This window comes from Zeus faber, assembly GCF_960531495.2.
Source record: "Zeus faber genome assembly, chromosome: 18".
Taxonomy (NCBI): domain Eukaryota; kingdom Metazoa; phylum Chordata; class Actinopteri; order Zeiformes; family Zeidae; genus Zeus; species Zeus faber.
The window spans coordinates 16,590,671-16,608,619 of NC_137210.1; the positions used below are offsets into that span (position 1 = coordinate 16,590,671).

The window sequence follows — 17,949 nt, forward strand, 5'->3', positions numbered from 1 at the left end:
TTCAATGGGTTTGGCGTGTTGAGTGAAGTCTATATTTAGTTCTAATTGAGTCTGGTGCTATCGAGTATCTACTCCTCAAGCAGTATTTCACACAAGTACGAGCATTTAATTTACACGCACAGTAACTGATCTCTCAGCATGGCTACGTGACGCAAGGGCAGCCTGACAACGCTGGATAGCACTGGAGTGTGGGGTGAAAAAAACCCACCATGAGATTTTCCCTAATTCTATTAAGAATCCGACCAAAACTGAAAGAAGATTTGGTGTTTATTTGTGTGTTCGTTTGGGGGTGATCCGACTAATGGAAGCTCATCTTTAAGTCGGTGAACCCACTACAGGCGAATTAGTCTCAAATTATAAAGATATCCACTGGAAAGAAAACTCCCATATCCAAAAATACTTACCAAAGGGCAAGGGCAGTTACTTGAACCCCGCCTCCCCTCCACTTTTTTTTGGTTCTGCACATGATGGGAATCCTAATGGAAAACCAGCGTGGTGCACGTTTTGGTATGTCTCCAGGAGCCGCCTGGGCCTCCAACGATGAGACACGTCTGGTGAAAACCCTGTTCACCGGCTACAACAAGGTGGTGCGTCCCGTGCATCACTTCAAGGAGCCGGTGGTGGTCACCGTGGGCCTGCAGCTCATCCAGCTCATCAGCGTGGTGAGGAATGATCGCATCCTGTATCACCTTGTATATACAGTATATGGTCATATCTGTCTTCGTATCAGTGCTCTGTTGACACTATGTTTCTGAAAGTGTGTATTTGGTTTTCAGGATGAGGTCAATCAGATCGTCAACAGCAACGTTCGACTGAAACAGGTTTGTTTCCATGCTTCAATAAATACATCTATTGTCTAGTATCACAAAATGTAAAACACTTATGCAACAAAAATGAGCAAGACATTTTTATACAGTATTTCTTGGTATTAGAAAAAACACAAAAATGATGCCTTCAGACACAGTCCATGCTACGATAATGAAAACCGACATCTTAGCCGTTGTATTATTTGGATTCACAAACCTCTTGGAAGGACAGTTTATTAGCGTTTCATCTTGTGTCCTCCATCCAGCAATGGAAAGATGTGAACTTACAATGGAATCCAGAAGATTATGGAGGAATCAAGAAGATCAGAATTCCCTCCACTGACATTTGGCGTCCGGATCTGGTTCTCTACAACAAGTGAGTTACGGTCTGCGGCCTCGTCCGCTCTCATTTCGTCCAAACGTTTCCAGGATGACTGTTTGGAAATGATTATCTTTGTGATCTACTTCTTCTGATCTGATGCTGAACTACATACAATTACAGTAACAAAGGTCTGAGGCACTGTCAGCGATCTATTGAAATCAGATAATCCGGTACTCCATTGTTATCTATGTCCATATTGTTCCTGTACAGAAATATCCCATTTATATTTATATTTAGACCCACCGTCAATACTTCCCCCATAGAACCTCTTCGCCCCTGCATAGCCTTTTAAATCTATTCTGTGCAAAGAAGACTGTGGCTGCCACACATGCACCCAAGGGGCGTTTTCGGGGCCCTCCGGCATAGAGACACAGGCAGCAGAGATGTTGCGAAACACATCGGTTTATTGTTGAGAGTGGGCAAGATGTAACAAGCCGGGAGCAGATGGACACACGCCATGACAGAGGTTCTACCTGTGTGTGTGTGTGTGTGTGTGTGTGTGTGTGTGTGTGTGTGTGTGTGTGTGTGTGTGTGTGTGTGTGTGTGTGTGTGTGTGTGTGTGTGTGTGTGTGTGTGTGTCTGTGTGTCTGTGTGTCTGTGTGTGTGTGGATGAATGATTCATCTGGTGTACAGCCACCCTGATCCCGAGCCAAATGACCTAGACCCGGGACAGGTGTGGCTGCTTAAACTACACCACCCCCACACCACAAATACATTTTGCGTATCCTGTATATTTTTGTTGGATGTATTTTGGTTTTTTAAGACCACCAACCGTTACCTAGACATATTCCTTGTGTATGAAATTGTGCTTGGCCAAATAAACTGATTGAGTTTCCTGTATGCAGAGTAGGGAATCCCAGCTTGCATCAGGCTGAATCTGGCCTCTGTATAGCAGGTTAGCCCGCGCCATATGCTGCCTCTGACTTGCTGCCGTTTCTCCCTAACAACCAGCTCCGCCTCCGCAGCAACCTGTGTCAGACTCGCGCTCTGGTTGGTCGGATCAAGTTATTGCGGCGAATGGGTGGTCGTGCCCGGCCCGAGGCACCGGTGTCCCCCCGTGTTAACATTACGTCCCATGTTGACTCTGCCTGCGTGCTTCTGTGCCAACAGTGCCGACGGTGACTTTGCCATCGTTCACGAGACGAAGGTCCTGCTGGAACACACTGGCTTGATCACATGGAACCCGCCGGCCATCTTTAAGAGCTACTGCGAGATTATCGTGCTGCATTTCCCCTTCGACCTCCAAAACTGCAGCATGAAGCTGGGAACCTGGACATACGATGGCAACTTGGTCGTCGTCAATCCAGTAGCACCGCTTCATCATTATTATTTCATTACATCCAAAGACATCGCATACTGACTTTGTACATCGTCACAATGCTAATACACTTTCAATGCCACTGTTTGCTAGGACAGTGACCGCGCGGATCTCAGTAATTTCATGGAGAGTGGCGAGTGGGTGATGAAGGATCACCGTGGCTGGAAGCACTGGGTGTACTACTCCTGCTGCCCGGACACTCCCTACCTGGACATCACCTACCACTTCCTCATGCTGCGCCTGCCCCTCTACTTCATCGTCAACGTAATCATTCCCTGCATGCTGTTCTCCTTCCTGACCGGCCTCGTCTTCTATCTGCCTACAGACTCTGGTACATTCACACTTTGTTTGTTTTCTTTGTTCGGGTGAGCGACCTATGAGTCAATGTTATATTGCCTGATAATTCAAATCAAAAGAGGTGGAGAGCGGCACATGTTTATGTCACAGCCGTCCACTCATCGTGTGGCGCCTTTAAATGAGGCACTGGACACTAGAGCTGGGGGAGCGCAGCACAGTTGGTGACCTCACATTCCAACCCCTGTGCTTTTTTTGAATCGCATCGAAAGGCATTTACTGATGTCAAGAAAACGGGATGATAAATGATTTATTGTGTCTGTGATGATCCTTATTTTGATGTTTCCAGTGGCCATGTCATTCCGTGATGGCCGACTTCCATTTTTGCCCAGCGCTAGTCCTCCATTCTGACTCTCAGACTGAGGTGATCCTGTGCCACATCTGGCCGTGTTCCCAGTAGAGGTCTGCCTCATTACCCAGAATCCCCCTGTGCTGTCACGTAGGCGCGACGGCTTTTCCTTTAATGTATAATACATCACATGATGCCTGATTCTGATATGGCTGCTGACAAGATGGTGCTAGCACCAGGGATGTTCTCTGACAAAAATGCCTTTTTCTGTATAAAAGAAACATATTTTGCATTAAATGTATGCTAACATGGGAATATTCATGTACTTCTTGGAATCTGAATTTGAATTATCTGGAACGAATCACATTGGATTAATGGCCACGACAGTAACAGCGCTCAGTCTTACACAGGGTTGCCAACCTTACATTTTCAGTTACACTGATATGACTGAATATTTTTACTCATAAGCCAATGACACTATTAAAAAACATGTTTTTTAATTAAATGACCCTTACATTTCCAGACAGTCAGATGTAAAGAAATTTCTATGGGTGATATAGTTCAAGATTTTTAGATAATCATGTACATATAGTTAGATAATCAAATGAAGATACATTTTACTGCCTGAAAATCTATGGACGGTTGGCAACCAAAATCCTACACCAAAAGTCAGTTCTTGGTTAGGAAGCTTTTGAGGAGCCTCAAATGAAAAGTTCACCCTTGTGGTCGAGCTAAAATTGTACAGTTAGGGAATCATATAAAGGCAAAGAAAGTAATATCTCATTTCAACCCTTGAGAAAGTCTGTAATATGCAGCCCTATGAATGTGTAAAATGACAGATAATTCCATCAATCGCTGTCTCTAAATATTCAAATTCAAATTATTTGGTCAGATTAAATGTGTTTAGCCATTTAGAATCGGGAACGACTTAATACTCGAGAGCTATAAAACATTTTAACACATATAGAAAAGGATGACAGCGCATAAATCTGTCACAAGTGAAGGAATTTTGCTGAACCCCCTACCCCAATCCGGACTCCAGTCTCCAATGTGCAGTGATGCACAAAATCTATTATCGCGGGGCTTCTTTGTTCTCTCTGCACCCCATCTGTAAGGTTAATTTAATGTTTTTCAAGAAGAAATTTAGTGCCCTTTGTTCCTTGTGTTATGTGAGCAGGTTATTTCCAAGTCATGGTGATGGATTTAAGGATTGATTTAAGAACTTCTGGTCACATAAGGTTCCAATCGGTGTAAATACTGAGCATTTCGATGATTAAGTTAAGGTATATTAAGGACGTGCCCTTGTTGTGACCGTCTGTCCCCAGGTGAGAAGATGACCCTCAGTATTTCTGTCTTGCTGTCCCTGACCGTGTTCCTGCTGGTCATTGTGGAGCTGATCCCCTCCACCTCCAGCGCTGTGCCGCTCATTGGGAAGTACATGCTCTTCACCATGGTCTTCGTCATCGCCTCAATTATCATCACGGTCATTGTCATTAACACCCACCACCGCTCCCCGAGCACCCACACCATGCCCAACTGGGTCCGCAAGGTGGGCATTCATGTTGAAAGAAAGTCAAATTAAGCTTCTTTTTTTTTTTCTCCTGGAAATGGAATAAATCAGTGCTTAACAACATATTGCCATCTAGTGGTACAGGGTTAAACTATGTTTTTTTTTGTAGTTATTTCTAAATTCACAGTATGCTGGTGTATGTTTCTCGCAACAGGTTTTTATCGAAACCATCCCAAACATCATGTTCTTCTCAACAATGAAGCGTCCGAGCAAGGAGAAGCAGGAGAGATCCATCTACGGGGCAGGGTTTGACATGTCCGATATCTCTGGCAAGCCCACCCCCACAGCAGTTCCTTTTCAGTCGCCCATTCTGGAGAACCCCGACGTACGCAGCGCCATCGAGGGGGTCAAGTACATCTCGGAAACCATGAAATCAGATGAAGAATCAAATAATGTAAGGACCCCCCACCCATTGTTAGGAAGGAAAGCTGTTGTTGTGGTGCCCCTCTTTTTAAAGACAAATTTCTCCTTGTTTCTTTGTTTATTTTTCATTTGTTTGTTTGTTTGTTTGTTTTTTGCAGGCTGCTGAAGAGTGGAAGTTTGTGGCGATGGTGCTGGATCACATCTTATTGTGCGTGTTCATGGCAGTGTGTCTCATCGGCACGTTAGGGGTGTTTGCGGGCCGTCTCATCGAGCTGAGCATGCTGTAGAGCAGGGGTCTCAAACTACAGGCCCAGGGGCCACATCTGGCCAGTCAGACAATTGAATGTGCCACGCTACAGGTCAATAATATATTGATAAATCTGGCCGGCAGATTTTTTTTAATTTTTATCAATTTGACTTAATGTTTTCAATATATAAAAATATTATAGTGTCTATTTCTAACAGTATTATGAGGCAATTCACTAATGTGCGTAAAGTTTATATTAAGAGTATAACACAATTATTTGTATAAATCTAACCTTTTTCATCATTCACATTTATAGGTTGAAGTGCTATATTTATTTGTGCTACAATATGTGTTACAACTTTGCTATTATTTGTTTATAGCATGAGTTAAGAGTGGTATTACAACATTCTATGGCTTAAAGACTGATCAACATGCTAGACATACTCTGTTGGATTTGATGTGCTATAGTATAACTTACTATTGTAGGGTTTCTATTAGGAAGTTATAATAATATAGAGAAATTTTAGAAAATATTATAGAGAAATTATTCTCGACACCTTCTCTATAGTGTGTTAGAAAGAACGATAGGAACTTGATTGTAACAGCGGGAGAACAATTTATAATAATTTTGTATGGTTACTTCTTGTTAAGTGTTTAACATTAAAAAAATGTATTTGCTGTTGTTTTATTATTTTCTTATTTGCATACATAAGGTCAATGGAATGCATGGAATCAGCGGACCACTGCTTGGATTTGGAATCATATTAATGACAACTCAAGGTTGTTTTTCTACGTGAGAACATGTATATAGCACTAATAACAGTGATTAATTAGTTTTCGACTGTTAAGCTTTCGGAGGGACTAGTGCAAATTCTAAATATGTTCTGAATGGTTTTTTTTAAGAATCTTAAACCCCTCTGGGATAATCGAGTCCATATTTGAACAGTCTAAGTATAGTGGTTTTTGATCTGGACCCGGTCCAATGTGGTTAAGATGTGGGAAAAAGAACAAACAAACAAAAAAACTGTGAAATCTCCTTATTTTGCAGTTTCGCAAATAGAATACTTCCACGAATCAGAAATGGCGTTAGAAATGCAATATGGGATTCTTACCATAATCTAGTCCAAGTTTGACAACTATAAGTACAGTCGTTTTACCAATATTACCTCAACACAAGTACAGAGGTAGACGCGGTTTAGGGGACTCTGCGTGTTCAAAAATAAATAAATAAACGAATAAAAGTCGAACAATTCCGAGGAATTTGAACGCACCACGAAAACAGCCGAGCTGAGTTGAACCGGAAGCCGAGTTGAGCTTCAGCGTCGTTTTCGTTTCCTTACCTTTGATTCCGCCTGTGGTCCTGTCATGTGTTATTTCAGATCAAATCCGGACAAGTGCAGCGTGTCGCATTTTTAGGGTCAATCAAAAAACATTTTCTTCCTGTTTTGTCTCATCTCTCTGATTAATTTTGATTTCGTTGCCGAATCTTTCGTTGCTGTCCTGGTGCATTTGCCGTGCGCCGTAGGCATCCGGCAGTTGCACAGTGAGCCAAACGCAAACAGCAAAAAATATGATGAATTATGAATTCAGTGACGGGCATTAATATGAACCAGGTTTACTTTTTAAACTCTGTTTTAAATATGCTTTTGAAGTAAAAAACAAACAAACAAAAAAAACGTTTGTTTGTTTTGTTTTGTTTTGAATGTCTCCCCAGACATCTTTGAAACTATTTACAGCTCACTCAGAAAGACAAACGACACACCGAAAGTAGACACTGAATGTCATGGACTCCATTTATATTCTGCACTTGAACTTATTTTGAGTAGTTTTGCATCTGAAAAGCGACAACAACACAAACGGGTATTATGCCTCGTGCGGCGTTCCCTTGGAACTCGGAAATTCCGTCTCGGTATCGCACATCCGAGCTAAAAATGTTCCTACATTGTCTCTGTTCGGCATCTTGTGAATTTTACGGGAATCTGCACTGGAGCCAAAAATTACGTCAGAGTAGTTTACGTCGACGTTATACATATTTTAAAACTAAGGGTGTGTGCCGCCGTGTAATCTCGATGGACCCGGACCCGGGCCCGAGCTGTCGGCACCAAAATTCCAACCCAACTGTCCCTTGCCTCTGTCCAAGCAGGAGGTCGGATTCTTCCGACTTTGGGCGTTAATAGAACGCAGCATTGAACGACACCGGGAACCGCCCCCTGAGACGCACTGCGGTGAGAGGCCCCGCCCCCCTTATGCCACCCTCCAATCTGATTGGTGCAGGGCTTTCGGCGTAAACCGGAATTAGAAAAGTCGAAATCAATCAACGTCAGTTACTCGTTAAAGTCGATATGGAACACGCGTTAACGCTGTAAGTGCAAACGTTGATATGTTTTTGTTATTAATTATAAAGGAACATAACGTGCTTAGTCCACCGTTATTTGTTAACGAAACTAAATATAACTGTTGACATGTTTATAAATAGAAAGTTGGTCAGGTGTGACCTTACGCAAGCCCGAAAATTGAGAAAACTGAGTGTGACCGCGCGTTGAGATGAGGAGGCAAATAAATCCAAAATACACTTTCACCACAAAGTACCACGTTTGACGACCTGGCGTTGAGTCAAGCACAAGCAAGTGTGCTTTTGAACGCCGCGTGTTTGGTTGATTAATTCAACTGGCCCGTGAGCGAACGTGTTATTTTCATTAGTCACTCACTCGCGCGCACGCACGCGCACGGACGCACACCTCCAGCAATTTCTTGGCGACGCGCAGGTTGCAACATCATTTGGTGAAGTCACACTCCGCTCACATGCAAAGCAGCACCGCCGATGGAAGCCTCTGCCCCAAGTCACAGCCCGCCCTTCGGGGAGGAGAACCCGGACCCGGCGCCTGCCGGTGCCGCGATGTCCATTGGCAAACTCTTCCCGGCTCTGGTGGAGTGTTTCGGGATCATATTGTGCGGATACATCGCCGGCAGGGCAAACGTCATCACCTCTACACAAGCCAAAGGATTGGGGAATTTCGTGTCCAAATTTGCCCTCCCGGCGCTGCTGTTCAAGAACATGGTTGTACTGGACTTTGGGGATGTGATCTGGCCTTTCCTCTGGAGCATCCTCATCGCCAAAGTGTCCGTGTTTTGTCTCGTCTGTGTCCTAACATTGTTGGTGGCCAGTCCTGCAACTCGCTTCTGTAAAGCTGGCCTCTTCTCAATATTTGCCACTCAAAGTAATGATTTTGCTTTGGGCTATCCTATTGGTAAGTACCCACAACCTTATGATTATATTTTTATACCAATAAATCTATTGCTAAGTGATGTGTCAGTGTATGCATGTCAGTGTGATGTTCACCAGCTTCAATTTTGATTCACACTTTTATATTGGAAACATATTGATAAAACACAAATGAATTCCAGACTAAATCTAAATTTGTTTTTCATATTCTATGTTGTCCGTCTTCCACAGTTAATGCCCTCTACAGAGACACACACCCAGAGTACCTTCAGTACATCTACCTGGTTGCGCCGGTTTCCCTTGTTATCCTCAATCCAATCGGCTTTGCTTTCTGCGAGATCCAGAAGTGGAAAAATCAGGGAAACCAAGCACACAGCAAGCTTGTGGTTTTGGGAGTTGTCGTCTCACAAATCCTAAAGAACCCCATCGTGTTCATGGTTATCGTCGGCGTTATTGGCCATTTCCTGCTGAGCCAGAGAATACCAGCCTTCATGAGTGAATTTCTGGATGGCCTGGCTAACTCTTTTGGGGGTGCAGCTCTCTTCTACCTGGGACTATCTATGGTGGGTCAGTTGAAGAAGTTAACCAAATCCACAGTGGTGGCGCTAATACTGCTGATCACAGCAAAACTGTGAGTGGACAACAATTTTGATTGAAATTGACGAAAGTAACTGTTGTATTAAAACAGACACATTTTGTTTTTGCTTGTTTGAGCAATGCACACACGTATATTTATGTTTTATTTATTAATTTCATTAACTATTATTTGCAAAGGCAAAATATCTCATGTTTACATTGAGTTGTCATACAGACCTAGAAAGAGTTAAACATGTTTTGGTTAAGGTTTGAGATGATTCCGTCCTTCCTCATATTACATATGTTGTGCAAAACATTTGGCTTCAGCAATATATTTCCGTTCTCAGGGGCATAGAATGCAATAAAATGTAGCTAGCACAGTATCTTCCATGTAATAGTCATTTAAAATAATTCCACTTTAAATCAATAATTGCAATTTAATAGGAACTTTCTGCAACTACTGTTTTCTCTTTAGGCTAGTGATGCCTCTAATCTGTAAAGACATGGTGGATCTGTTGGCCAACACCAACACCAGCGCCCTGAACCAATCCAGTCTTTCCAACTATGCCTTCATCTATGGAGTCTTCCCCACAGCGCCAAGTGTGGCAATCTATGCAGCTCATTATAACATGGAGCTGGAAGTTGTGAGTTGCATATGTATTCTCCCTGAAATTCTGATTCATATTCAAATCATATTTTCTATACTCTATGCAGCCTTTTCATTTTTCACAACATAATGTTTTAAGTGTTCCTGTATTTGCTGCTCTACATTGCAGGTTACTTCTGGGATGGTCATAAGCACATTTCTCTCTGCTCCAATAATGTATGTTTCTGCCTGGTTGTTGACAATACCTGGGATGGATCCTAAACTCTGGATGGATTCACTGCAGAACGTTAGCTTTAACATAAGCATCGTAAGCTTGGTTACCTTGGTGAGTGATGACCAACCCTGCAATTGTGAAATGAGACCTATCATTACTTATAATCACTAAACACCCGATTATTATAACTGGCTTAAACTTAAACTTAAAAAAACAGCAGGCAGATGGTCTTTGATTAAATAAGTCCAGAGTCAGCAGCAGGATGTGTAGAGGAACAGATGTTGTGGCCCACTTCCTAATTTTTATTTCATCAAATATTTTAAGGAACTGCTAAGAATTTCCTTGTAAAAAGGCTATACCTATACTCTCAGGACCTATATCCTCATGGGACACGAAACAAATTTGTGCTTTCTGCATTTTATTTTATTTTTTTTTTTTTAAGATGTGTTTGGTTTGCCAGAAATAGTAACACCACACAATAACTTTCTCCCCTTATAGTAGCAATATTTTGGGTGTGGCTTTATCTCGTGTTGTCTAAATCTTGTCTTTGCATGATAGGTGTGGACAATTGTCGTAATGTTTCTAAGTAAGAAATACAACAGACTACCGCACATGTTTACAGTCAACCTGTTCTTGGCACAAGTGAGTCATACAAACACATTTTCTGTCAAATGGTGTCTCTTTTATAAAGAAAATAAATTCAATGCAAGCACTGAACTGTTCAATATAATAGTATTATCTTCTCTATTATTTTCCCCTTTTCCAAAGCATTGGGATAGTCATTTGCATTATTGTTTTACCCCTCTTTATATCCAGTTTCTGACTTGCACTGGGATGATCCTGTGGAGTTTCTTGAAGGAGGGTGGTTTCATCGGGCAGGTTTTGGCATTCACGCTCCTCTACATCTCACTCAACAGTACTTACATGTGGCCAGGTAAAACATCCTCTGTGTACACAAATATAACCTGCCAACTTCTTCCATTTCAGTAATCAGTTTTTTTCTAACTTAACTCTCAATACACTTACAGATGTGTATTGCAGTGACATATTTGTTTTTTATTACATGCATGTCTTTGTTTTAGGGTTAATAGCTCTCTCCCTTGTGCTAATGAAGAATAATGGGGACCTTAAAGTTTCACCAGGAGTCCTAATGGTCATAGGCTGGGGGTGAGTCAATTTAAAGACAACGATTTGGTTTTGAAAATACGCACAATTCACACATCTCAGTGCCAGGGCTTTGGACAGGTAATTCTAGTCTGAAGGTTAAAGAGCACATATCCTACATTTCTTCTTCTTCTTCGTTGGAACATATTCTATAAGGTTATACATATTAACAAGCAAAAAACATTATCCTTTTCTTTGGGCACGTGTTTGTTTCCATTGCGAATTAGAGTCCAGCTGTCTGATAAGTACCTGTGTTTTGGCTGGGCCAAATATAACTAACGTTTTTTTCTGGATTAATGAGAAAGAAGTTGTCATTTTCTGTATACCAACCCGACAAACCTCTAGGTTTAAAGGGGCAACTTTTTTGCTTTTACATATTATGAAGTTAATGTTGATTGCACAGTGTAATGGCTATAGAATGATGACACCATGTGTGAGTAGATTGGTTCCCTATAAGCCTCGATATCACTATGCAATATAATTTTTCCTGGGAAAATGAAGATTTATTAACAGCACAAAGGAGGTAGGTCAATCATTGCGGGGGGGGTGATAAGAGTGATAAGTTTATTGTGGAGAGGCAGCTAGATAGAACAAGCGCGCGTGCGCGTGCGTGTGTGTGTGTGTGTCCTTAGACCGACCAACAGGTGTACAACCACACTGATCCTGGGCCCCAATTACCTAGACCCAGGACAGGTGTCTGCACAAACCACACCATCCCCACACCACATATGTTTACTGTAAATGTGTACACCTGCCTGTATACAAGATCAGATTTAGCATAGAATGGACTTCAATAAGAATTCAATCTAGATTTGTACCGTTTTACTTTTGCTTATCTCTTCACACAACTTTACAATGGATTGGTCAGTGGTCACCCTTGCTTATTCTTTGTTTCATACAGGTTTCCAGCCTTAGTGACTTCAGTATTACTCTTTTCGGGGGAAAACATGCCTCATACGTCTGACTCTGCTTTCTTTTATGGCAGGCAACAGGTAATGATATAAGCAAAACTTGTTTCCACATTACCTGCTAGTATTAATATGCTGTATTTTCAGCGATCATTAAGAGACCTTTATTTTACTCACTGCAAATTAACAGGCTCAATAACTATTTTCTCTGTCAGATCATCTGCACTACTGTCCTACTTGCCCTCAGTATACTTCTGGGAGGTGGCTCTCTTATAGGCCTCAGCCGAGGGAACTGGAATACCGGTTCTGAAGTCCTGAAGAGGGAGTCAATAGAGGAGCTGGTGTCTGAAGGTGAAGTAGAGAGCCAAGGTCTGGTTGAAGCAGCCGCTTCAGCGGGAAGCATCAGAGGTATGAAAGCGTGTTTGAACTATAGTGCAAAATATAAGGATGTTATAACGGACAGTATCCCATTATGACTATCCTAAATTATAATTATCGAATAAATCTAATCCCTTATACTACAATATATGTGTTTTCTACAAAATAAATTGTCACCCAATAAGCTTCTTGAACCCATTTTATCTGATTCTGTTCTTTTTTCTAAAACTAAAATACGGAACCTACTGTTGCGGAGGGATGTTACACCTGTCCCACAGGTTGAACCAGTTAAGACTCTCTCAATAACAGAACAATTTCCATAAACAACGTAGTTGGCACTGTTGACTCTGGGGCGTTTTCTCTCTCCTTGTGCAAATGTATTCAGTTGACAAGATAATCTAAATTTTTTTCTTGGTGACATTGTTGGGAACACTGGTGTTATATTTTAACATTTATATCCCAGAGGGAAAGTGGGAAAGTGACCTTCAGTGTTGTCTTAGCAGCCCTTTATCTCAGGGGGAATAAGACACAAGTCTTTACCAAAGGAATCTTCATCAGATGATGATGATGATCTTATTTTGTTAAATGCATGGCTGAACCGACTTCACCTTCTGTTCAAACTGTTGAAATAATACTTTATTGCCTTGCTCAAAACTTAGTCCTTATCACAGAATAGTGAAATACTGTCTTATTCTGTCTTATCTTGTATCCTTCTAACTCTCAGATAATGGGAATTAGGTCATCATTTCTTCAGAGAATTGGGATGTACAAGAACAACGTTCCTCCATAGAGATGAACTTGGAACACAAAATAACTATTGTGAAGAGTAGATTAAGACATGGTCACCAAAAAAACAGTTGGCCTCCTTTCTGTGGTCTAGGAAAAATCTGACTTCCACTTGACTAAAATCACGAGGAAAGTTCATATGCAGTTAAACCGCATCTAGTGTAGATGTACATCCTTTTTCAAAGTGACATATTATAGTCACTAAATAATTAAGTACCATTTATTTTGCATAGCACCCATCTAATAGAAAAAAAACAATACATTTGCCTTCACAATCAAGACCAATAACAGATATTTGTGCAAAATACCCCTTGCTGTAATAAAATAGCAGTCAAAAACCAATTGTGAAAATCCGTGAAGTGAAAATTAATGTTTTATCTGAAGTGTAGTTGGGATTACAGGTCATTGCGATATGACAATGCAATAGGGAGATGTGGCCATAAAGTGGAAAACTGTTGCCATAAAAGATGCAAGGAGATGCAACTTGGGCTATCGTCATATAACTATATTTCCTGATTGTTTTAATACTTCATCCATTTGCCAAACAGCCAAGTTATTCCAGAGGCTGCTGGGGGATAAAAAAGTGGGATAAAATTGCATACATTTTAAAAACTCTAACCCATTGCTGGAGGTTGTCTGTTCATAGCACAGTGAGAATGGTGCGAACTGTGGTGAAATTTGTTGAAAATGTTGTAATGTTTTCAGACTCTGACTTTCTTACTGTTATCAGAGTGCCTCTTATGCGACTGTGCCCCATCTGAGCGCATGCCAGATATGATTATCAGCACAAACATGAATGACTCTTCCAACGCACACACAGGTATTGTACTTTTGATCTGTGGACAAAAGTCATTTTTTTTTCCTCCACTGTGCACTAACCAATATATCTTTAAAATCCCTCCAAACCAAGCTTCTTGTATTTTTATATACCTGCATCAGAACAGAGGTTTTCAGAAGTATCCAAGATTATCCATTTGTTTTTAATATTCATCATTAATTTATTTAGACCACCAAACTCTGTTCAAGTGTACTTACTTTTTTCGACCTTAGTGGATATGAGTCCTGTACTCTGCTGCCCTCCGCAGGTCAATGTGGAAACAGAGGCGAGTTTCCAGACTGCCTCCTTATACGCGAGGAGCTGCTCAGCCAGGCTGCAGACAGACAACTGGCCCGCCATGTGCTTCTGTGCCTGCTGCTGACCGTCATCTTGTTAGCTGTGAGCGCAACACCATCACCCACTGTCCTGAAAAGAAATAATGAAATCACTCCAAACTGAAAGCAATAGCTGAGATATAACAATTTCAAAATGTTCATAGTGTCAGAGAAAAATGTTTAACAATATATTTTTAATTTCGATAACCAGCAAATTAGTATGTCATCTTTTCTGTGTGTATTGACTCCTACTAACATAGGACATCTAAAATGTTAGGAAAAGAATTACAATGTAGATTGTATACCTTCCTGAGAATGTCACAAATCTAGCTGTTCATATGAGTAAACTCTACCGAGCTAAATTATCGACCAAACTGTCTATTTCTGCTCAACCTTTTTAGAATTTGTCCAGCTGCCTGTGGTTACTCTTTAACCATGTTCCTGGTAGACTCTATTTAGAGTTGCAATTCTTCTGTGCCATTGCCAACTATGGACAGGTATGCCCTCTAAAATGTGCCACTGTCAGGATTGGTTTGTTCTCAGTTTTTCTGTAATAGCAATTTCACTTTACTATACTGCAGGGACTTCTTGCCTTTGGATTATTTGGTCTGGATAAGCATTTAATTATAATGCCCTTTAAAAAGAGGTATGAATACATTTGTATGATTGACTACTTAACAGGATGAAACACACTTGGCTCGTTCAAAGCTTGAGTTTATTTGTCAAACCTTTTGTGAATATTTTTAGGCTGTATAGACTGTGGTATGGAAATAAGCAAGAACAAACACAGACGGATTTACCTGCTGATGTCCGGATGACCTGCTCTCAATTCACAAAATACCACAAGGACCAGTGTTTTCAAGACATTGTCAAAACGAGAAGGTAATTCTCAGTCTTAATAAAAATGTCTGGTGATTGCTTGACTCGCTAAGTTGACATTGCGTCTTTCAGACCGTATGGTGCTCTGCAGTAATATGCAAAATACACCATAATGAACATGCTCTCACAGCTTTGTGTATGTGCTTTGATGGGCTGTCCTCACTTGGGTCTCTTGGCCGCTTTTTGCAATGTTTTCCTTGCTCCCCTTTTGCCATTTTGGAGAAAGATAACCGGTGAATACCTCTTTTGACTGGCAGGTGTGGAGAGGGGACTGCGGTGGACTCTTTTCTAGGCCATGAGCTTGTGGAGTGGCTCCAGCAGACTGGCTTGGCACAGGACCGCGGGGAGGCGCTTCTCTACGGAACACGACTACAGCAAGGTGGTGTACTGCAGCACCTGCGTCAGGAATATGGCTTTGAGGACGGCAGTCTGTATTACAGGTTTACCACGTTGAGGGAAATTGTCATGTAATTGATACCAAATAGGGGCGTTCAAATAATGAGGCTTGATGATATTGATCTAAACGCGGAGGTTTGGTGTATTTACGACTATTTATGATGAAATATAATGTGGAACATCATGTAAGGGAGCAGTGAGGTCTGCCCAATAAGTGTCAAGCAGGTCTCCTCCTTTCTAAGCCATGTGGATGAGGGAATCCACAGGAAACGTTTGAAGGTGCAGCGCCTGCGCGAGTATGTTGTCAATTACGCACATTTTAGTATTTTTAGTATTTTTTAGAGCTTATTGTGTGACACCAGGTGGCATGACATATCATTGCATATATGTATGACTGTATGTATATGTATGAGAACTAATCTCTTGAACATGTAATGTCTTTTCACTGAAGCAGAGAGAATCCTGCATAATACAGCATTAAGATAGAGATGATTAAAAACAATTGACTAAGGCAATATAATCATATTCAATCATAGTTTGTTTTGCATACTTGGTTATGCTGTGAAATCAAGCACATTGCGCACATTTTATATTCTGCCATGTCTCACTTTCTAACCACATAGAACTATGATAATTTCAAAGTAATATGGCCTGAAAAGCTGAACACGACTCTTTTTATAGACAGAAAAAATATTCAGGCCATGCTCAGGGACAATTAACTCAACACTTGCATTTGAGAATACACTGGTAGTTTACATTTTTAGTTGTTTTTTTTTTTTTTTATAATTGTTTAAAGTTTTACTTAATCTGCTGTTACTTCCTCAGGTTATCAAAATAAATGTATATAGCTGTCAAGATTAATTTTCCCCCCCTGGGGATTAATAAAGTGCTCTTATATATGTAAATATAAAGGAAAATTTAAGTCTTGCACCAATACATTTATTTATAAGAAAATGCAAAATTATCAAATCTTATGAGCTACAGAATATAACAGTTGAAAAGTTGTTCAATATTCTTATGACAAACAGAATGTATGGTGTATTTACAATGTAGAAACTTTTATTAAACTTTTATTCAACTGCATTGAAAGGCATAGATTGTATTACTGAACACATTATTTATTTATTTATATATATATATATATATATATATATATATATATATATATATATATACACACACACACACACACACACACACACACACACACACACACACTACTCACAAAAAGTTAGGGATATTCGGCTTTCGGGTGAAATTTGAGGATGAAGATAAAATGCACTATAACCTTTACAGGTGAACTTAATTTGACCTTCTCTAAACTTTTGAATGCACATGTCCAACTGTTCAATGTTTCAGTACTTTTTGTACAACTTGCTGTTCTCTAACAAGGAGCTGAACGGCAAAATTCACAACAGGTGTTTGATCCATGAATCGACCAATACATTTCCTGGTTCAATTAGAATTGGTATTTAAAGTCCTCTTCATCATGCTGTTCACATTTTGACATCATCAGACCAAGACGACACCTAACAACTGATCAACAGTACCTCGCCATTGCGAGGCTTCAAACAGGATGTTCTCAGAGGGAAGTGGCCACTGAGCTTAGAGTGTCACAGAGAGTCATCAGCAGGTTGCAACAGAGATACAGAGACTGGAAGGGTCACAGAAAGGCATAGAAGTGGACGTCCTTTGGCCACATCCCACACTGATGAGCGCTTCATTGTGAACAGTGCCCTGTGGAACCGGATGATGAATACCACTCAACTCCAGGTACATTTAAGGGAGGTGAGAGGCACCCAAGTGTCACGTCAGACCATTCGAAACCATTTACATCAGCGTGGTCTGCGTGCTAGACCACCTGCAAGGGTACCTGACCACACCACCAGGCACAGGCATCGTCATCGGACCAGGGCATTTACGAGACGAGGGACCAGTGGCCTCAGTGCTGTTCTCTGATGAAGGTCGATTCACGTTGAGCAGAAATGATGGCCGCCAGCGATGTTGGAGACGTCAAGGAGAGCGCTATGCATCAGCCACTGTTGTCACCAGACGAGCCTTTGGTGGTAGTGGTGTTAGTGTGGGCAGGTGTCTAGTCAATACAGAACCGCCCTACACTTTGTGAATGGTACAGTGACAAGCCCATACTACCTGAATAACATCACTAATCCAGTCATTGTGAACAACACAGGCCTAATTTAATCTTCATGGACGACAATGCTCCAGCTCATCGAGGTCGCATCATTAGGGAACGGCTGCTGGAGACTGGGGCACCTCAAATGGAGTGGCCTGTACTTTCTCCAGACCTGAATCCCATAGAAAACCTATGGGATCAGC

The 17,949-nt window shown here is 41.2% G+C and overlaps 2 protein-coding genes across 3 annotated transcripts in view; both read left to right on the forward strand.

Annotated features, from left to right (window-relative positions):
• The window catches only part of LOC307244079 (acetylcholine receptor subunit alpha), a 7,096-nt gene extending 1,089 nt beyond the window's left edge, over nt 1-6,007 (forward strand). Inside the window, exons 2-9 of the mRNA XM_080019097.1 lie at nt 520-662; nt 777-821; nt 1,073-1,182; nt 2,299-2,494; nt 2,600-2,837; nt 4,475-4,698; nt 4,874-5,113; nt 5,241-6,007. Of these exons, the coding sequence (XP_079875223.1) occupies nt 520-662; nt 777-821; nt 1,073-1,182; nt 2,299-2,494; nt 2,600-2,837; nt 4,475-4,698; nt 4,874-5,113; nt 5,241-5,369 (1,325 nt within the window). The 3' untranslated portion in view covers nt 5,370-6,007. The remainder of the gene's footprint in view (nt 1-519; nt 663-776; nt 822-1,072; nt 1,183-2,298; nt 2,495-2,599; nt 2,838-4,474; nt 4,699-4,873; nt 5,114-5,240) is intronic.
• Nucleotides 6,008-7,658: 1,651 nt separating this feature from the next.
• On the forward strand, nt 7,659-16,695 carry gpr155a (G protein-coupled receptor 155a). Of its 2 annotated transcripts, none has more exons than XM_080019815.1 (15): nt 7,659-8,577; nt 8,784-9,183; nt 9,604-9,772; nt 9,905-10,060; nt 10,508-10,591; nt 10,766-10,883; nt 11,032-11,116; nt 12,015-12,105; nt 12,237-12,429; nt 13,916-14,005; nt 14,271-14,401; nt 14,739-14,834; nt 14,919-14,983; nt 15,085-15,219; nt 15,474-16,695. In XM_080019815.1, the coding sequence occupies exons 1-15, from the start codon at nt 8,151-8,153 to the stop codon at nt 15,685-15,687; spliced, it is 2,454 nt and encodes an 817-aa protein (XP_079875941.1). In that variant the 5' UTR covers nt 7,659-8,150; the 3' UTR covers nt 15,688-16,695. The 2 variants fall into 2 exon arrangements, with proteins under 2 accessions (XP_079875941.1, XP_079875942.1); XM_080019816.1 differs by having other exon boundaries at nt 15,094-15,219.
• Nucleotides 16,696-17,949: the final 1,254 nt, after the last annotated feature.

Excerpts from the sequence above, each read along its gene's own strand:
- gpr155a (XM_080019815.1), top strand. The coding sequence starts at position 8,151 with ATGGAAGCCTCTGCCCCAAGTCACAGCCCGCCCTTCGGGGAGGAGAAC. Across the intron at positions 9,184-9,603 it reads CTGCTGATCACAGCAAAACT|GCTAGTGATGCCTCTAATCT; the intron begins GTGAGTGGACAA and ends TTTTCTCTTTAG. Across the intron at positions 14,402-14,738 it reads TGACCGTCATCTTGTTAGCT|AATTTGTCCAGCTGCCTGTG; the intron begins GTGAGCGCAACA and ends CAACCTTTTTAG.